At 32.6% G+C, this 22,886-nt stretch overlaps 1 protein-coding gene across 1 annotated transcript in view; it reads right to left on the bottom strand.

Moving 5' to 3' along the window:
- MRPL13 (mitochondrial ribosomal protein L13) overlaps window positions 1–22,886 on the bottom strand; it is a 36,055-nt gene that overhangs the window by 5,168 nt on the left and 8,001 nt on the right. Inside the window, exons 3-6 of the mRNA XM_069466039.1 lie at window positions 14,772–14,865; window positions 10,728–10,788; window positions 6,624–6,710; window positions 5,911–6,032 (exon numbers count right to left, since the gene is read on the bottom strand). Coding sequence (XP_069322140.1) covers window positions 5,911–6,032; window positions 6,624–6,710; window positions 10,728–10,788; window positions 14,772–14,865 — 364 coding nt within the window. The remainder of the gene's footprint in view (window positions 1–5,910; window positions 6,033–6,623; window positions 6,711–10,727; window positions 10,789–14,771; window positions 14,866–22,886) is intronic.

Here is a 22,886-nt window from a genome sequence, read left to right as displayed (position 1 = left end):
ACACTCATTAGAATAAAACAAGAACACCTTAAAAACGCAGAGATTCAAATTCAGAAATCAGAAATTATAGAGGTCAAAATACTTATCTTAAAAATATAGTTAATTTCTATAAAAGAATATACCTTTTGGCTTTAGGAAAAAGCTTTTTGGAGATTTTAGTTTATATTATAAAATGGTGGGAAAAATCTATTCAGTTTATGAATAAAATGAAACATAAAACTATGAAGCACATGGTTTATGCTACAGTTCAATTGGTTCAATTAGTTCAATTATTTTTTTCTATTAAGATAATTTATTTCCAAGTAAAAAACCATTCATATTTTAGTTGTAAATCCATGAAATTGAGTGTAACTTGAATGTAATAAATCTCAAAAATATCTTATTCCCCATTAGGTTTTAAGTCTTTTCATTCTTAATATTTCTTAGTATAATGCTTAATCCACAAAATATTTAAAGGACTAAAATAAAATTTGGATGGTGAACTAATCTTCAAAGCAACAAAAGGTCAGTATGATTGAATTTTAAGTCATTTCTACGGTATGAATGGAACCATTTCAGAAAATCTGGTGCCATCATATATTCCTTAAAGATGTTAGCTGCACAGGTAATAGTGAGGCAAAATAATAGTGCCTTTATACTCATTCTCTTAGGCACTGTATCACCATCCAGATTAGAAAAAGTGCAACATGATTTTCAAAAAACTTTAGTCTAAATTTAAAAAAAATCAAATTATTAATTTTTTTCAATTAAAATGAACAGGCACCGCCATTACATTCAATTACATTTTTTTAGTCAAAATCTCTACTGGCTAGGATTTGTAAATGGTCTGGTTTTTGTTGTTTAAATAAAGATTTTTTTTTTAATTTTAAAAACCACTCTTGATCTGATATGTCCAAAAAAACAGTAGAGTTTAGAATGCCTACTTTGAGCAAAACTCAGCACTGGAAATACTGAGGTCTATGGTTTAAGCCGATGCTGAGCTGGTTGAAATGGGTAGGAGAGTTGGAAAGTAACCTTGGCCCCCAAGTCCAGCTAACAACTTCTGACTGTGAAGAGCAGCAAATTAAGTTAAATTGTGTGGGGGAAAATGCCACATGACTGGACTAGCATAAAATTATGGAAAATCTTAAAGCTGCCAGATACCAGCTCCTTATGAGATGAGACAAGGTAAAAATCCTTCTTCACTGTCTTCAGTGAAGTCTGATTTGAAGCATATTTTGTAAAGCATAGGTAAAAATAATTTTTTCTGAATATTAACTTAAATAAGTCTGAAAATCTGTAGATTTTTAGGATTAATAGCTTTCATATCAGAGAGCATGCACTAAGCTTAAGTCCTTGCTCTCTTCTACAGCTACAGACTGAACAAGATGCTCACCAAGGCCCCTTTTCAGTGCTAATGTTCCCAGCATCTGGAACCCGACTTTCTTTCACAGAGCTGGATGGATTACCTATTAAACTCCCTAAGCCTCACCCTACTTTCAGGAAAGATGATTCCAGAGCCAGTAATGGTTGTCTTCATACCTCCACGCCTTCATCCCTACCATTCACCACTCCTTTGCAGGCACAATTCTAACAGCACACTCGTTCAAACACCAGGAACACAGGTTTTCATTGTAAACACCTGTTTTCACACATTCATTGATGCTGAAACTTACCACACACAATTTCTCTACAAAGGCGAAGATTTTGCTCAAAATATTACTTACTGAGTTAACATGTCAGAATAATAATGTGAAGCAATTGAAGTTGCAATTTTCCACATACCTAATTTTTCCTAAGAAAAGCTCTCCCACAGAATTTTGCAACAATTGAAAATAAAAGTTTAAAATGATCCAAGTTTTATTTTTAGCTACACACTGAAAAATTTTCATTACACTGAGCATTATAATTTCCATGATTATTGGGGTTTTGTAATGTGTTGGCAAAACTGCAATAATTATGGGAATAATTATTGACAGTATTAAAATAAGTTGACCATTTGAAAGCTACAATCTCAGGCAAATGAACTGTGAAGAAAGGATAGTGATTTTTTTTTCCTTTAAAGAAAAAAGAGAAATGAATTCTAAGGGTAAACCCTACAATCACCATTTGTACATGGCAGACATACATCTACTTTGTACCATTAAAAACATAAAACATAGTAATTTCATGACGTATTCTCACAAAATTTACATATCCATGAGATGTAAAAAATACTAACATACCAAGTACATCCACTAATTTAAGAAATGAGATGAATAGGCAATACTACCCATAGTACATATAAAATGGCTTTTAGTTTTAAAAAAAGTATTTATAGCTTTGACATAAATACTAATTTCATTCCTTATCTCCTACCATTGTTTTAAAAATGACTAAACAACTAAGAAAATCTAATGCATGCTCAAATTAGATCTGAAAGAATATAACTTTTGTAAGAGATTTAAAATAATTTAAATAAAATCCCAACATTGATAGCTTTTAATTAAGAATGAAACGATTTTGGTAATCATCTACTGGGTTCAGAGCTTAGTGTGCCAATTGTTACTGTTGTTCAAAAGCTTTTATTCTTTAATAGAAAACCTAGTAAACTTACATTTTACCAAAAGGTAATAACAGTTCCAATTATAAGATGTACATTTTAACATTATAAACACTAAGTTTATTACTACGGAATATTATAAACATTAAGTTTTATTACTACGGAAACAAACATCAAGGCAAGCTATTTCGTGACTATTTCTTGTGGTGCAATCCAGGTACATTTGTTTCAGTCAAATGTCTGCAGATTCACCATCAGATCTACCTTGAATAAACTCCAGTTACTACATTCCAAAGGAAAATTATATTCTTGGCTTAGCTATCTTGGGTGGAAGAAAGCAAATTTTAAGCAGGTTCTTTCTCCAAAGGAGAAAAAAAAATTTTTCTTATAAAGACAAGCCTTCCAATAATGAGAACTCTCATGTTCAATGCATAGAATTGCACAGTGTATCAAAATATTTTAATTCTAATTCTAAAGTATATAATATTTCATACTAGATCTTTATAAAATGGCAAACAACTAAAATGGCATAGTCCAATAAGGTATAGCCATATGAGGCTATTATAATTTAAATTTATTAAAATTACATTAAACTAAAAATGCAGTTCCTTACTCATACTAGCCACGGTGCAAGTGTTCAAGAGCCATATGTAGCCAGTAGCTACTGTATTTGAAGCCCAGATAGAGAGCTTTTCATCATTGCAGAAAGTTCTACTGAACAGTCTTGTACTAAAATGATCATCAATTTCTTAGAGAAATTTTTCTTAAACCCCCAAATGACTATTTTTTCTTGGTCATATGCTTTTTATGTAATAAATACTTAACCAGGCTTGATGTCAGCTCTAATATCCAGAGAAGGAAATGTTAAATGATTTATGTTAAATGACTAGTATACCTATACCATGATATATCTTTAAGTTTCAGTAAGTGTATACCCACTTTATTATTCTGAGAACACAAGTTAACATATGTTGTACGGCTGTATATGAGGACATATCACAACTTTAATAAAGCACAAAGGGAAGCTTAGTGCCTAATGCATATTTTTGCCACAGGGAAATCTGGAAATGAAAAGAAAGGGCAGGAAAACCCATTCCCAGAGTAGAAACTAAAAAATGCATCAAGTGACTCCAAGTTTCTCTAAAAGTCTCCTTAAAAATAACCATAGAAAAGCCATTTCTAATTTCACTAATATAACAATGACACTCAGGCACCTCCTAATATGCTTTAAAATGAAGCAGGAATCACTTAGCAAAATGATTCCACTTTGATCAGTACACTGACTATAACAACACTAAATATAACTTCTGAATGGTTATTATATTACTATAATGCTTGGGATAACTAATTTAGAATACATTTTAGAATGTTCATAAAATATAACTTCAAGTACATAATATGTGTTTGGTCATATATACGAGTTAAAAGCATCTTTGGTATTTCTAGTTAAAAAAAAAAAAGTACCACACCCCTCATGATCAGGAAACATAAATTCATTTGTGATGTTTCTATAAAAAAATCAGATATGACATACTTATATTTACAGAACTTGTTAAAGGAAGGTAACCTGGCAAAACTTCAAGGACTACTTAAAATAATTTTTTAGCATATAACTTATCAAAGGTGAGTATTTGTGAACTACATGCAACTTAAATACCTTTACATAAAACACTACACTAGCAAGCAAGTTAAAACAATATAGAATTTGTAATAGCAAAAAAATTCTATTAAAAACTTGGCCAATGCTTCAAGTGTCCTAAGTATTTTCATACATTAGCTCACTTAATTCCTTCTAGCAATGTTCTGACATATGCATCAGCTCCATTTTACAGTTGAAACCGAGTTCAGATGAGGAAACCGAGGCTCCAAATGATAAATAACTTACTTAAGGTTATAAAGTTAGATACTATAGAGGCAAGATTTAAACCTAAGTTTGGAGTTTTCTAAAACATCATTAACCTATTCATGACAACTTTGAAATTCATTTTTAAAGCAAAGAACTCATCTCATCATTCTTTCCAAACACTTAGTGTGTATCTACTATGGGCCAAGTTCTATTTCTAAGTGTTGGGGAATATATGTGCTGAATAAGACAATGTTCCTGCCCCTTTGAAGCTGACCTTCCAATGCAACACAGGACATTCCAGCAGAGTGGTTAGGAGCATGACCCAGGAGTTAGTCACTTAGGCTAGAAAGCCTAATCTACCACTTACAATTATGTGATCTTAGGCAAGTTACTTTACTTCTCTATGCCTACATTTTCTCATTTATAAAAAAATGGGGATAAAAATTGTACTAACTCATTAAGTTGCTCTGAGGATCATACAGGTTAATACACGTAAAGCACACAGTAAATGCTTAAATAGTGTTTGCCATTATTATTACTGCTATTAATGTAAGGAAACATAATAAACATGTATATAAATAAATGAGATTACTCTGGACAGGGATAAATGCTGTGAAAAAAATGAAAAGCAGTCTTGGCTTCATATCTTCTAGAGATTCTTCCCTAACTTCACTTATAAAAGCTGATACAAGGATATTCTATGTTTTTATTAATTCATTCAATAAATCCTTGCTGAGTGCCTACTCAATATGCAGGCACCAGGCTCAGTGCTAAACAAGACAAACATGTAGTTCCTCATGAAATCTTGTAAGGCAAACAGATATTAAGCAGTTAATCACATAAATACTTAGTTACATTAGAATAAATACAGTAAATGAAAAGGAAAGTGTACAATGAGATCCCATAATGGGGAGCCTAACCCAGTTCAAGGATTACAGAAAGGATTGCCTGAGGAAGTTACATTTAAATGCTTCACCATCTGTACATCCCAGGCAAAGAAGCCTAAAACCAATTAAACGGGAGATAGAATGTTAAATCTCAGCAGCTTTATGGATCTTAGGGAGAGGGAACTGTATGGAGGAGAGCAAAAAGTATTTTATTTTTCTATTTGGATCAAGACTATCAACAAGTACCCAGAATTAATGACTTTTAATAAGATGATATTTTTGGCTTATGAAACAATCTGGAAAACTGAGAATCACTTTGTTTTAGGTTAATAAAAATTCATTTATCATTCCAAAAGACTAAAATCAATCAAAGGAAGATCATCCCAAATAAAATATCTGATAATTATAGGCACCTCTGAACATCCTTGCACTTACCTAGCAAAGTCTTAATGCTTCTTAAAAACTTTTGGTTCTCCTATCTACATCTAGAGTTTATTTGCAGGTGGTAGCTGCTTAAGAGTTTCTAAGAGACTAAAAAATTGAGTTCACTCTTCCCACCCTCAAGGATTTTATCATTTGGTTGAAGAAACAGAGGAAACCAAATTGAATTTTTTAAAAAACAAAAGAAAGACAGGAAGTAGGAAAGAAATACTTACGGAGACCACACTCTTGGAAAAGCCTCTATTTCTTCTTGTGTGTACTCATCTAGACGTTTAGGTATTTTTCGTGGTTGAGGAAGCTCTTCCACTAAGTTCTTAAGAATATCTTCTGGAATATTCTACATTAGAAAAATTTTTAGGCTTAATTTTCTTAAAATATTTTTCTTAACAATACATTAGTAATACTTAGTATTAAAAAGTAACAAGCAAAAGAATATTTTATAGGAGGAAAACAATATAATTATTAAAATTAAAAAACCTGTGAAAATTCCTGAAAAATACATTAATAATAGAATTAATCACATTATAATAATACACGTTACCTAGTTTTTGAAAATATACTGTTCATTTCCCTCTTTTCAATTATAAAAAGGCACTGCCTAGGCCTTTTTCATAGTTGATGAAATTATCAATGAATACTTCAATTTAACAGAGGTTCTGATCATAGCTCCTTGTTAAAAAAAAGTAGTTATTAAAATGAAAATGTAGGACAGACTTTTGATTTTTAGTCCAATGATGGCTCATTTTATGGCATAAAATAGAAGTAACTATCATTTTTATATATATATGTTCACTTTAAAAATACAAAAACATATAAGAAGTTGACATAAAATTATTGAAAATAAGTCTACAGCATTTATTGAAAAAGGAGAGAAAACATTTAATTCAAAATTTCAAAAAAGCATCATTATCAACAACCACTAACTTACCTCATCTGGAAAAAGATGCAACCTTTGCATCATTGTTCTTCTGTGAAGGTTTTTTGGCAGCATGCCATAAATAGCTAGTTTTACAATCTGAAAAACAGATATTCATAGGACTAAATAAGAAAAATGTGACTCAGCATGTAAAGAAAGCAAACATAATTAGAGATGGTGATGAAAACAAGTGGCTAAGAGTCAACATGAATACAGGAAAGAAACAGACCTAAGCAGATACGTGAAAGTCAAGAAACTTTTATTACTTTGTACAACATTACTATTTTCTTTAGGCTCTAATGTTTAATTTATTATTTAGAAAAAGAACAAAAGGAAGAGATTAAAAGTAACCTGTATATGTGCCAATTTTAGATAGCACAACTGATTTTTATCATCTGCACTCATATTTCAAGGGTATAATTTGATGTGTGTTAAAACTAAACCCACTAAAACAATACATGTTAGAACATGTTGAAATTAGAATTAACAATCTCCTATATAATTTTGAAAAAATGTTAACACTTAGTAAACTATTACCTATTTAACTATTAATATTAATTAATGTATTTTAAAAATAATATTCTAAGACTGTACTAGTAATCAGAAGACTGCATTATGAAACAAATGCTCTGACAAGTCACGTGCACTGAGTACTGATTAGCAAATTATGTCTGCTGGCAGAGGCCTACTGTTCCAGACAAACATCTTAGTGTTTGGATTGGAAATAAAATAACTGACTTCTTCCTTCACAAGTCATCCTTTTTCAAAATACAAAGTTAAAACTTAAAAAAAAACAAAGATCTTTTAATGAGGTAATAATTTCAGTGGATTTAACTGAAATATTTCCTAAGCCTTCATCAAAAATTTGTTAGTGCATTTCAATCTTTGTTCATAAAAAATAATAATTTGTAACAATTTCTAGAAATGTTATCCAATGCCAAATTCTTAACATTTAAAAAGTTGGGGGCCGGGCGCGGTAGCTCACGCCTGTAATCCTAGCTCTCTGGGAGGCCGAGGTGGGCGGATCGTTTGAGCTCAGGAGTTCGAGACCAGCCTGAGCAAGAGCGAGACCCCATCTCTACTAAAAATAGAAAGAATTATATGGACAGCTAAAAATATATATAGAAAAAATTAGCCGAGCATGGTGGCGCATGCCTGTAGTCCCAGCTACTCGGGAGGCTGAGACAGGAGGATCGCTTGAGCTCAGGAGTTTGAGGTTGCTGTGAGCTAGGCTGACGCCACGGCACTCACTCTAGCCTGGGCAACAGAGTGAGACTCTGTCTCAAAAAAAAAAAAAAAAAAAAAAAAGTTGGACTATACTGCCACCTAGTGTATAGGTAACATGTATGAATAAATTAGAAACTTTAATTTTAATTTTAAAAACATTAAAAATATTTATATAATATTAAAACAATAATTTATAGTAACAGCTATGGCATATATTATCAGAAGCCTTTCTAACTTTTGATACTGTTACATGGAAATCATATTAATAGTCAAAATAGAATACTTTTACCTGTAAAATTTAAAAACACACTAGTTATGAAACAGAACATTAAATATTTCCTAAGAAGTAATCTTCAAGTACATTTTTATAAAACAGACATAAATGATACAAAATAAATAGTAAAGCATGGAACTGCTAAATGGTATGTCAGGTCTTATTGTAATAAAATATTCCTTTCCTTCACTTTACCAAGAAAATTTTAGGCATTATTACACCAAACAAATGGTTTCATCCTGACTGTAGATATTTACTTTTATTTACTACTTTATCAAAATAAAAGAATATCTTCAGAGTCTAATAAAACTTTGTTCATTTATGAATATATTTAAGTAAAAAGCTAAAATAGTCTCTAATGGGGAAAACACTCTCTTATCTTATGAGTATAGTTCAAAGGTCAGGTCAGAGTGAAGGAAGGAAAAAAATCATAAAACAGTAATGGGACATTCTAAGAGATAAAGTTCTAAGGTACATGAGCTTACCAAGTATACTGAGTGGAAATAATAAATTGCAGACCCACAAACACCACTAATGTTAGACTTAGATATAAATGCTAAGAATTATGTTTATTTTGTATAAGAAAATATAATAGAGAACCAAAAAATGACAAAGGATCAGGAAACTATCAAAACTGACCAGCAAATCTGAAAAAGAACCAAATAATAAAACTTCAAAAAAGAAAAAAAGATCATTGAAATTAGAACTTCAATAAAAAGGTTAATCAGATAAGGCACAAGTGAAAAGATTATTAGAGAACTGGAACACAGAGCTAAACAAATAACTGAGAATGCAGCACAGAAACAGTGAGACATCAAATAAGAAAGAGTGGCATTGAATCATGCACAAAAAAATGCCACCATCTACTGGAAGTATAATCAGATTTCCGAAGGAAAAAAAACACAAAATAAAGAAATCCAATACTAGAAGCTTTAAGAGCTAACAAGTTTCCATAACTGAAGACACCAATCCTCAAACAAAAGAAACAAGACTCCAAAAGAAACACATGAAAAACAATACCAAAGAAAATATCTTAAAAATATCCAGTAAGACAGAGTACATCAAAGAAATAATTAAACTGATATCTGACTTATGTATAGCAATAATAGAAGCTAAAATTCACCAAACAATAGCTTCAAAAGCTGAGAGAAAAAAAATGACTATCGTATAATTCCATATATAGCAAAACCATCTTTCAGGAATGAAAGCAAAAGTTAAAGATAGCTTCAGACAAAAAAAGGTAAGTTCACTATTAAGAGAATGTGGCTATAGGAATGCCAATGGGAAGTACTTTAACATATTGACTGCCATACTAGGAAAAAAAAAAATTTTCCTTGGGGCCACAGTGTTTTATTATGAAAACAGAATAAAAATTTAGAAAACAAAACGATCCTTTCTAATTTAATGAAAGATTTGTTATTGTTTATTGTTTTCTGTGCATGAGTTATATGCAACTTGAAAAATAGAGATGCTCCCAAGGTGAAGAGATGTGTGAGTCACATATGCTCCACAAGGCCCCGGGCTCAAAACTAGCTTGAGTTAAATACAACTCACATGGCAGTTAATGTGTTAAGGAGAAGGAAATTGATCCCAGAAGGAAGACTGAGTTATAAGAAGGGACTGTAAGCAAAGAAAATCATAAAAAATCAGTAACAGGATAAAATAATAATAAGAATGTTGAATTGGAAGGGTTTTAAAATATTTTGAACAGAGAAAGTATTTAGTTACGGAGGAAGGGTGGGTATTAAAAATCTCTAAGGGCCTTCATTTGATTTGCGGAAAGGTAAAGATACTGATTAACTTTAGACATATAATAAATTCAATCAATCCAAGTGAAAGCAAGAAAGAAGAGGAAAAAAAAATTCTAGCTACATGTTTACAACAAACACATCTATTAATATAATAAAAGGACTCATTAAAATTGAAACAATGAAAAATAATATGAGGCAAACACTAATCAAAAGGCAGCTGATATAGCTATACTAATATCAGAAAAAAACAGACCTCAAAGCAAAAAGCATTACTGGAGATAAGGAGGATCAGTACATATTGACCCTAATCAATTTTTCAAAAGGCTTATAATTCCAATCTTAAATTTATCTAACACTAAACCTTCAAGATACACACAGCAAAAATTGACAGACCTATGAGGAAAAATTAATCCACAATTGAGATTTTAATAATAAATAAATAATAAACTCTTTCAGATAAACAAAATAAAGTTAACAAAAAGGTCGGTAAGAATATAACAACATACTTAGCATGTTTGACAAAATATATACATATACACATACTTATATACATCTTTCTCTGTCTCCCTGACCCTAAGGCATTTTCAGCAAACTCATCATATACTAGGTGATCATGTAAGCATCAAAAAATTAAAAAGAAAAGCATGAGAATTCTTTAACTGAATGTAAAACTAATAAATACTAATTGGAAAATACATAGAATTGAATGATAATGAAAATAATACTTAAAGACTTATGTGATACAACTAAAGTGAAGAATTTATAGCCTTGAATGCTAGCTATACTACAAGAGAAAGGAGATTGAAAAACTGTGTCTGAATCAGTTTTTGTGCAGATGATAAATAAAAAATACAACAGACTTACTGCCACTGGATCCCTCTGGTGAAGCTGAGCAGCTGTTACTTGTCTAAATCCACCTGGGTAGCTGTTAAAAGAAGTAAAGACATTACAACTGGGCATATGCTATGGTATTATACTCTTAAACTGATCATTCTTTTATAAGAAGGAAACTAATAAATTGTTTCTGGAAACTATGCTGTTAATTAGTGTTTTCAAAATTAAGTAGTAACTATGCGATGCTATTTGAAACGCTATTCTCTTAAATGGTCAACTATCATTAGTTCATAAAAAGCTCTGTATCTTAGAAAAATTTCTTGTCATAACTATATTTCTAACTGAATTTAAGTTATTCATTCATTCATTCATTCATTATGAGGTAGATTATCACTGCTTGATTTAAGAAAGAAATAGCAATAGGCCAGAATATTTCATGTTCTCTGCCAAATTAGACCAATTGCCTGTATAAGCTAGGGATTAGGTCTGGGGAAAATGTTGGTAGACTATCTGGTTCTGAGGTCAAGTTCACACTCTAAACAGATAATCTTGTTCTCTCTTAACAGTTGGTAAAAGGTCACTGTTATATGTTGGTTCTAAGTAACAAAATATTTCATTGTGTTCAGATCAAACATTATATATAAAACGAACAAACTGGCAATTAAATATAGATTTGTGATAATATCAGAGACAGCTTAGTAATTTGGATACCCCACATACAGGTTTGGAATCTAGGTTTTGCCATGACTCCCAGTATAATATTAGGCAACTCATTTTACCTCTTTACATATGATTTTAATCACAGAAAAAAAAATTGGAAAGCCAGCATGGAGTCTGCAAAAAACCTTAAGATTACCTACATGTGATTCCTTCCATATGTTTCTTTCAACAAAATTTGAAAACATGTTAAAAATGATTTAAGGAACCACATTTTAGGTATAAAAGTTAAGAAATCAAATTTAGAAGTTTGTTGGGAAAAATGGGTAATTTTCAAAACTGATAGTCTTTTGTTTCATAGAATTTCAGTTTTAGAAAAAGAAATACCTGTCCAGATTTCTATTCCTGTATCCTTTTTCTTCATGGAAAAAAATACAACTTTTATGCTAAAACTTGTCTTTCTAACACTGGGATGGCAAATTTTGAAGCATAATGCCATTTACATTATATTTCAGGAGTCTGGACTTCATCCTGAAGGATTTGAAAAGCTAATGTAAAATTCTGAATAGGGGAATGACTTAAGTAATGCACTACTTAGTTGATTTTTACTAGTGAAAAAATAACTACATTCTTCCTCCAATATGGGATAGCCTAGATAGAGTAAGAGAATATTTGTTTTAAATGCTAGCCAAGGGTTTTCATTCAAATTAATTCAATAAACACTTACTGAATGTCTATTACGCTGGGTACTGGGGATACAAAGCTACATATGAGAAAATCCTGTTCTCAAAAAAAAATATGACTAAATAAATTCTGTTGCTACAACTAGTAGTAAGCTGTTATCTCTAATGCCAATACATTTTAGATGACTAAAGAATTATATGTGAAAGTTCCAGATGCATATATACCTTACTCATCCAACCCCTAAAACTATTAGAAGTGAATGTTTATGAAAATCTGCATAAGAAGGGATTTTCTGAGAATAAAAACAGAATTACAAAGAAAAAAACAGACTTAATCTACCAAAATTAAATAAAAGTAGGGTAAATAACATCACAAAGAAAACTTACAAAAAGTAAAAAGTATAATATTGGATTAACATTCTTAAAAATAAAATGTTCATAGAAAGTCATAAGGAAGGCACTGAGACCTTACTATAATGGAAATGTAAACAACCAGAGGCATATCAAAATAGCAGAGCCTTATTATTATTAAATTATTTTTAATCATAACACTGTGATAGCATGGATTTGGGTAACATTCTTACATGGTCCTATGTATTAGTAAACTAATGTTTGGAAACACCTATCAAAAGATCTATAAATGATCATTCCTTTGATCCTGAAATTTATTACATTTCCAGAGATTTAAATAATCCTATTTAAAAATTGAAAAAGTTAACAGATATTTTCTAGCTCTTTATAAAAACCAAATTTTTCATTTTAAAAAAGACAGCAATGATTAAGTAGGTAAATCATATTACTACACAGTGACCAAAAATAAGATGTACAAAAAGGTTCTCTGAGCATTTTATATTAAGTGAAAAAGGATATAAACTTGTATGTAAATAGTTGTTATACTGTATTGTTTAGGGAATGATGACAAGAAAAAAAGTCTGTACATGTTCAGTACAAACACAATTTAAAAAAAATTTCCATTCACAGTTGGTTGAATCCACCAATACAGAACCCATGGGCACAGAGGACTCACTGCATGTTAAAATGTTAAAGTCACAGTGAATTTTAGTTCCTTCTTTAAACTTTTCTATATTTTCTAAAATTAGCATGTGCTAAAAATTTTACAACTAGAAAGTTAAATTTTGAATACATAATTGTAATATAGTGTTATAAGCATAATAAAATGGAATTGTCTAATATATAAGTGAAGAGCCAACAGAAACAAAAAGCGATCAACCCTATGGGTGATTAGGAAACAGGGAGGGTACCCCATTGAAGGTAGCATCTGAGCCAATTTTTAACAGATAAATAGGAGTGTTCCTGAGAAACACAGGGTAAAATGGCATTCCAGCCAGGGGAACAACATATGCAAAGGCAGAGATGTAAGAAATAAATGTAGGCTAAAAAGAAGGACCAAGAAGCAGCAGTGGCAATTGGGTGCCAATAACTTATAAAGGAGTTTGAATTTTCATCTATTGGTGAGAAAGCACTACTGATAGGGACATTACCAGCTGATGTATATATTACACTAGCTGTTCACTACCAGGTGTGCTGTTGTTTTCCTTCATTTGCAGTAATACTACAGATATTACTGCTATAGTAATTACCATAGCATTTTGTGTCAATACTTCCCCTTATGCTTATATCACGTTATTCTGACTTTTAATATTTCTTCCCCAATTGCCTCTCAATTTTGTAGAGCTTGTTCTGTACACAGAGATTTGCCAATAGCAGAAATGACTAAAGATGGATGTAAATTCAGTTTTCTTAAGTTATATAAAGATTTCATGAATGTGTTTTAAGGGGAGGAGTAGGCAAGGGCTGGCTCAAGGAAGCAAAAGAGTTATTCCAAACATTTAAGATGCACTTGGGCAAGAGATGAAAAGAAACAGATGAGAACATCAAAGTGAAGGTACAGTTGGAAATATAAGAATGATTTTGACCTAGAATGAAAGATCAACATTTCCAACTATAACCTGGATGATGGTATAGAAGGTATACTTAATTAAATTTGCACACGACCGGAAGCTGTAGGTTTACTAATACATTAGATGACAAAATCAGGATCTCAAAAGATCTTAAAAGGCTGGAGGTAAAATTTAACATGGAGTAATCTTGCAACTGGATTAAAATACAACTAAAGCACACAGGAAGGAGAAGACATGATTCAACAGGACCATGCTGGAAAAAGACTTAGGAGTTTTAGCTGACAGTGAACTCAATGAACCATGTAATTGCTATGGCCTTGAAGAGAGGTTCTATTGAATAGAAAACTGCCTAACTGAAAGATGGAGGAAGGTGTCTCATCGTACTTGAAAACCATTAGAACATACCTCGGTGAGGGTATTTAAGAGAGATACTGACACAGACTATACCTAGAGAAGAGTGACCATTCCTTAAACATCTCATGAATTTTCATATGTTCAGGATGGTTCTGAAAACAACATTAAGGTGAATTATAGGAAGCAGAAAGAAAGAAGGTTGACTAAAAAAATGAAAGTAATCTTGATCAGAAGTTATATGAAAAGCTTTTAGGATAAATAAATACTGTCAGGTAATAGCTAGTATTTGGTATAGTGTTGTGGGTTTTTTTGATTGAGTAAATCATATATGTAGCATGAGTAAAATTAGTATTTTCTTAAATACCAATTTTTTAAAATATTATTTTTCTTTTAAATAAGAGTAATCATTAAAGTAGTATGTTGTAACTACCTATTTTCTTTGACAATGGCATTCTTACCCAGTATGTGAGGAGTATACTTTTTGTTCCCATTTATTTCCAGAAAATGCAATGTGTCTTGTGTTCATAATGACGACATGATCCCCACAGTCACCTAGATTTAAAAAGAAATAAGAAAGATTTTTTTTCAACCCTATTCTTTTTTTTTTTGACAAATTTTGTGCTTTGTATTTATTTCTTTATTTTTATTTCAGCATATTATGGGGGTACAAATGTTTAGGCTACATATAATGACCTTGCCCTCCCCTTCCCCTCCTCCCACCCCGAGTCAGAGCTTCAAGAGTGTCCATTCCCCAGACAGTGCTCATTGCATTCATTATGTATGTATATACCCATTCCCTCCTCCCCCTCTCATTTGCTCGATGCCCTATGAATGTTATTCCTATATAAAGAAAGATTTTTGTATGAAAACATAACCTTAATAATAAGGGCCTTGGTTATTTATAAAGCTTATCAAAGTCCAAACACCACATTAAAAAATAAAAAGCAAGTCACCGTACAACATCAAAAATCTTTGAACAGATTTCTGTTACTTTTTCACATAATATGTAAGTATAGAAAAAGTTGGCTGCCCATTTGGAAAATCTCAACACTGAAAGGTAAAAGAAATTTAATAAGGATGCCAGTAACAACAATATGTCTGATAAAGGCAACTACTATTATTTCTATTATTCTTCCCACTAATAATTATACTTCACTAAAAATGTTTCTATTAAGTTCCTTTAAATATCTGATATAAATTTTCCCTTAAAAAGGGTAGAGAAAATGAGAACAGTATGCACATAGACATAAAAAAGTATGTTTTACAATTGGTAAATTGAAAACAAATGTAAAGCATTACAACTGTTTATGATTCTTTGCAAATTTAGAGAACAACGGAGCACTATGATTCTTATGCTTAACTATAGTGGAAAGTTTTTTTCCAACTGCATTTACCTACAGTAGTTAAATTTAAACTGCCACTCTCAACTATTACTACACAAGCACACCTGACAGGACAGATGACCTGAAATTCAAAATATATACACTGCATTAATTTTCTAGTGAAAAGTACCTCTAAGTCTGGTTGTTCATCTAAAAACAAACTAGAAAGCCAACATGTAAGTATTCACATGATTTACTATAAATGATAAAATCAAGTAATCAGAAGCATTTATTAAATACCTGTCCTACTAATAGAAAAGAAAAACAAACTTTAAAAGATTCTAGAAGCTGAAGAAAAAACACCACTGAAAAATAAGAAGTATAGATGCGGCATATATGTAAACAAGAGATTACATTATAAGATTCTATGCAGACCTCTGAATTTGAATGACATAATTTTCAGAGAGAGGTTCATAGATTATATAGGACAAAGATAAAGAAAAGAGGACAAAGCAAGTGGGTTTTCCTCACTAGAGTGAAAGGAAATACAGAGGTGAGAATGAAAGACCTGGGAAGCTTGTTGTTAGTGGTTGAAAAGTATAGTTTGGCAATATTTGATTAAGTGACTAAAGTTCCTAAAAGTGACACATGGTTGGCTACTGAGGCAGCTGGGCAAATGTACCAAAAGAGCAAATAAATAGGGTGAGAAGGTATCTAGAGAGACTCCAAAAATGCTGAAATCACCTTCACTTTCATCCAGACATTTGTAATCCAACTAAAGAAACTAAGGCCCATTAAGATTAAGTGATTTGTCAAAGCTCACACACCAAGTTACCTACCACACACTTCAGGTTCTTTCTGTGACACCTATTTGGAGGAGAAATGCAATCTTTAAACTTTCCACTAAAACTGAATTTATTTTTAAAATGTGGTAGGCAAAGATATGCACAAAGCGTCTTGAGCCACTCAAAAACCATTTATAGAGAACAAAAAGGATCTTTCAAGAGACATTAGACACAATACCACAAAGCAAATGAAAATCATGTTCTTTCAGCTCTAAGATATGAACATCTAAAATAGAAAAAAAATTTTTCCTTGATAATTTATGCCAAATCTCTATTAAAGACATTCTAAGAAGCATTTCTCTACTAAATCTAAGTAAAACTAATGAGCAATTAAGTATTTTCTTCAAATTGCATTAATATTAACACAAAAGTCAGTATTATTGTAAAATGCTGTAACTCTGGATATGGTATAATTGCTTCTAAGTTTCTGTTAAGTTAACCAAGTACACAGAGTTTCATTTTTAAATTTTTTTTTAAATTTCAAAATATTAAGGGGGTACAAATGTCTTTGTTACCTGGATACCATGTATAATGCCTAAGTTGGGGCTTTTAGTGTGCCCATCGAAAAAATAGTGTTCATTGTACCTGACAGGTAAGTTTTTACCCCTCACAACCACCCACTCTCACCCCTTCCTGCTTTCCAATGACCTCTACATCTCTTTATGCCCGTGTATGCCCATCATTTAGCTCCCAATTATTGGGGAGTCCATGTGGTGGTTGTTTTTCCATTCCTGAGATACTTTACTTAGGATAATGGTCTCTAGTTCCACCCAAGTTGCTGCAAAAGACATTATTCATTCCTTTTTATGGCTAAGTAGTACTCCATGGTACACACACACACACACACACACACACACACCACATTTTCTTAGTCCACTTATGAACTGATGGGAACTTAGGTTGATTCCACATCTTTGCAATTGTGAATTGTGCTGTGATAAACATTTGAGTGCAGATGTCTTTTTGATAAAATGACTTATTTTCCTTTGGGTAGATAACAGTAGTGATACTGCTAGGTCAAACGGTACATCTACTTTTATTTCTTTGAGGAATCTAGATACTGTTTTCCATAGAGCTTGTACTAATTTGTAGTCCCACCAACACTGTATAAGCATTTCTTTCTCTCTGCATTCACGCTGGCATCTATTGTTTTCTGACTTTTTAATAATGCATTCTGACAGGGGTAAGGTGGTATCTCATTGTGGTTTTAATTCGTATTTCCCTGAATATTAGTCATGTTGAGCATTTTTTCATATGTTTGCTGGCCATCTGTCTATCTTCTTTTGAAAAACAACTGTTCAGTCTTTTGCCCATCTTTTAGTGGGGTTATTATTTTCTTGCGGATTGGTTTGAGTTCTTCATCTGTAGGATGTTTATTTACTCTGTCGATTATTGCAGAAGCTTTATAACTTAATTGTCCCATTTATTTATTTTTATTGTTGCTATATTTGTCTTGTTTGCCCTAGGCTGATGTCTAGAAGAGTTTTTCCTACATTTTCTCAGGGAATTTCTATGGTTTCATGTCTTACATTTAAGTCTTTTATCTATCTTGAATTAACTTTTTTATATGGCAAGGGATAGGAGTCCTGTTTCATTCTTCTGCATTTGGCTATCCAGTTTTCCCAGCACCATTAACTGAATATGGCTTCCTTTCCCCAGTGTTTGTTGTTGTTGGCTTTGTCCAAGATCAGCTGGTTGTAGGTAGATGGTTTTATTTCTAGGTTCCCTGTTCTGTTCCATTGGTCTATGTTTCTACTTCTGTAACAGTACCATGCTGTTTTGGTTAATATAGCCTTGTAGTATAATTTGAGGTCCAGTAATGAACTATCTTTTTGAGTGTAGAATTTGGTTTGCTATTATTTTGTTCAGGGTCTTTGCATCTACGTTCATAAGGGATATTAGCGTGTAGTTTTCTTTTTTGTTGTGTCCTTACCTGGCTTTGGTATCAAGGTGATACTGGCTTCATAGAATGGGTTAGGGAGGATTCCCTCTTTCTGGATGTTATGGAATAATTTCTGTAAGATTATATGGCTAACAAATAGTAAAGTTAGAATCCAAATCTGACTCTAGTGACTTCACAGGCAAATCTTATCCTTTTTGCTACAACCAAGATGGCAAAAAGAAGTGGTGGGTATAATGCCATATGGAGGCAATGATATCACTCACTAGTCAATCATGTCCCCTTTTCTGCTAAGTTTTAAGATCTCAGAAATCCTTCTCAACATACTTCTCCTATGTTTATTTGCCACCTTTTGTACTTCCCTACGTACCAACTCCTCATTAGGTATTCAAGGAAACCTACAGCATAGAATAAAAATTTCTAGCCCTATTTATCAGTTCTTTTCAACACTACTGTCTGTGCCAGGTAAGCCACATGACTGTACTTGGTATTCTCTGAAGCATTATCTTATTATCCCCATTCAACACACAGACACACACACACGCACAGACACACACGCACACATACTCTCAAGCACAGGCATATACACACACATCTTCCAATCTTGTCTTTGTTCCTTTCACTAGGAATGCCCTCCTGATTTACCTCTACTACTTAAATTTTACCCATTCTTTAAGTTTCAATATAAATATCAGTTCTTGCATAAAGTCTTTCCCAATATAAAAATCAACTTCCTTTGATTTTGTAAAGATGCTTGAATTTTTCTCATGATACTGAGTTAATTTTAGCTTCTGCTGGCATTTGTGTAATTTTATTTCCTCTAACTAGATTATAAGCTCCCTGCTAAAGACTCTTAATTGTACATACCTTATATTAATATAATGATAGTTACCAGCCACAATAAGTGTTTTTAAAAAAATCCCCAGCGTTCAATTTAAACTCTGAGATATTCAGACTCCATGCATGAGAAGATTCAAATAGAGACATCTATTAAGTTTGGTGGGAATCTCAGGCTCTTCTAAAATCTGCTTTATAAACCCTTTCTCATTGATGAATTAATCCACTCACTACGTATTACATACTTACTAACTCCATGTACAATTCTTGATGCTGGGAATATAGCAACGAACGTAACCAAAGTCCTTGTTCTTAATGAATCTTATGCTCTAGTGGAGGCAGATAGATGATAAACAAGCAAATAAATATATACACAACATGCCAGGAGCTGATAAATGTGGGGAGATAGAGAATAATGGGGTGGAGGTATCATTGACACAGGTTTTTGCATGAACTTAAGTTTTCATTTCTTTGGGATAAATGTCTAAGAGTGCAACTGCTATGTTGTACGGTAAGCTCATGTTTAGTTTTATAAGAAACTGCCACACATTTTTCCAAAGAGGCTGTACCATTTTACATTTCCACCAGCAATGTATGAGCAATCCAGTTTCTCTGCATCCTCATCATTTGTCACTATTTTTTAATTCAGCTGTTCTTATAGTTATGTAGCAATATCACACTGTGGGTTTTAATTTGCACTGCCCTAATAGCTACTCTATTGAACATCTTTTCATGTGCTTATTTCCATCTGTTCATGTATTCTGCCCACTTTCTAATTAGATTTTTTTTTTTACTGTTGAGTTTTTTTTTTTACGGTACATTTATTTATTTATTTATTTATTTTTATTTCATCTTATTGTTATGGGGGATACAGAATTGCAGGTTACATACGTTGCCCATGTACTGCCTTTCCCCCCAAGTCAGAGCTCCAGGCGTGTCTGATCCCCAGATAGTGCGCGTTGCACCCATCATGTAGGTATATATCCCTCCCTTCCCCCCCCTTCCCGAGTCAGCACCTTCAAGCATTACCATTCCCCAAATGGTGCGCAATGCACTCATTGTGTAGGTATACACCCATCCCCTCCCCCACCCCCCACCTCAGTCTGATATCCGATTGGTGTCGTTCCCAGATGTGTATTTAGGTGATGTTCAGGGAAACCAATTTTCTGGTGAGTACATGTGATGCTTGTTTTTCCATTCTTGGGATACTTCACTTAATATAATGAGTTCCAACTCTCTCCAGGAGAACCATAGAGATGTCGTATCTTCATTATTTCTTATAGCTGAGTAATACTCCATGGTATACATATACCACAGCTTACTAATCCAATCATGTATTGATGGGCATTTGGGTTGTTTCCACATCTTTGCTATTGTGAATTGTGCTGCTATAAACATTCGGGTACATGTGTCTTTGTTACAGAATGATCTTTTTTCCTTTGGGTATATGCCCAATAATGGGATTGCTGGATCGAATGGCAGGTCTACTTGAATCTGTTTAAGATACCTCCATAATGCTTTCCACAGGGGTTGCACTAGTTTGCAGTCCCACCAGCAGTGTATGAGTGTCCCTGTCTCTCCACATCCACGCCAACATGTGTTGTTTTGGGTTTTTTTGATAAAGGCCATTCTCACTGGGGTTAAGTGATATCTCATTGTGGTTTTGATTTGCATTTCTCTGATGATTAGGGATGTTGAGCATTTTTTCATATGTTTGTTAGCCATTCTTATATCTTCTTTTGAGAAGTTTCTATTCATGTCATTTGCCCACTTTTTGATAGGGTTGTTTGATTTTTTCTTGCTGATTTTCCTGAGTTCTAAATAGATTCTTGTTATCAGTCCTTTATCTGATGTGTAGTATGCAAATATTTTTTCCCATTCTGTAGGTATATTTTAGATATAAGTCTTTTGTTGACTATGTGATTTGCAACAGTTTCTTCTAGTCTGTAGCTTTTCATCCCTTTCATAGAGTCAAATCCTTCCTTATAAGCTCTTTGCTTTAGCACAGTGGTTTTAAAACCACATGTGATATATTATGTTAGGGTCCTAAGAAGGTGACTCAAGCAAGAAGCAAGGGTACAGGGTCTTTTTCCTTCAACAAGTGTAGTACTGCTTTCATACACTGAGTTTCCCTGTAAGATTTGCTTTGAGAAATGCTTAAAAAATACCTATTCCAAATTAGAGATAAACAACAAAGTTAAGCTTTGGCCTTTATGTTTTTTTCCAACCATGGAAGGACAAATGTCCAAATGGCTGCTTTACTGTTATTTTTGGCATTTCTGAACTTGTGCACAGCCAATGTGATGAATGATCCCGTAGTTTACCATAAAGTCTACTGAGTGTAAAGACACTGTAATAGTAACAAGGCATATATTTTTCAAATTTATTGGTGATATCTAAACATTCACTTCCAAAAGAAGTATTCTTGACATAACCTGAAGCAAAATCTCCTTCAGTGCTTTGTAGGATAATATTCTAGGAGTGAGATGAAATATAAATGTGCAGTTTAGATAAGTAATAGTTGAAATAGATTGACAACTGAATAGTAAGAGAGAAAAATGTTAGATAGGCAACTTTAAGAAGACCATAATAAACTTATAAGGTAGAATACTATAGATTAGATGATAAATCTGATCTTTTTGAATAGCTTGGTGTGCTAGGATTCATAACATTAACCTTTAAGAACTGTAAACATATCAAGCTGAAAAGCTTCTGCACAGCAAAGGAAACAATCAACAAAGCGAAGAGACAACCCACAGAATGGGAGAAAATATTTGCAAATTACCCATCTGACAAGGGATCAATAACTAGAATATATAAGAAGCTCTAACAACTCAAAAAGAAAAAAAGTCAAATAATCTGATTAAAAAATGGGCAAAAGATCTGAACAGACATTTCTCAAAAGAAGACATATAAGTAGCCAATAGGTATATGAAAAAATGCTCAACATCATTAGTCATCAGAGAAATGCAAATCAAAAGTACAATGAAATATCATCTCACCCCAGTTAAAATGGCTTTTATCAAAAAGACAGGCAGGAAGAAGGTTGGTGAGGATGTGGAGAAAGGGGAACCCTCGTACACTGTTGGTGGGAATGTAAATTAGTGCAACCACTGTGGAGAATGGTATGGATGTTCCTCAAAAAATTCAAAATAAAACGACCCAGCAATCCCACTGTTGGGTACATATATCCAAAGGAAGAGAAATCAGTATATCAAAAAGGTATCTGCACTCCCATGTTTACTGTTGCACTATTCACAATAGCCAAGAGTTGGAATCAACCTAAGTCCATCAACAGTTGAATGAATAAAGAAATTGTGGTATATAAAGACAGTGGAATATTATATGACCATCGAAAGATTTAAATTCTGCCATTTGCAACAACATGGATGGAACTAGAAAACATTATTAAGTGAAAAGCCAAGCACAGAAAGACAAATCTTGTGTGTCTCATTTATATGTAGGAGCTAAATATTAAAAACAATTGATCTCCTGGAGACAGACAGTAGAATGACAGTTACCAGAGGCAGGGAATGGAAGCGGGGAGTGGGGATAAAGTAGAGATGGTTAATGAGTGCAAAAATATAGTTAGTTAGAATGAACAATATTTGATAGCACAACAAAGTGACTATAATTAACAATAAGTTAGAGTATACTTTAAAAAAACTA

This window comes from Eulemur rufifrons, chromosome 3 (assembly GCF_041146395.1).
Source record: "Eulemur rufifrons isolate Redbay chromosome 3, OSU_ERuf_1, whole genome shotgun sequence".
NCBI lineage: Eukaryota > Metazoa > Chordata > Mammalia > Primates > Lemuridae > Eulemur > Eulemur rufifrons.
This window is presented reverse-complemented; position numbering and strand designations above follow the sequence as displayed.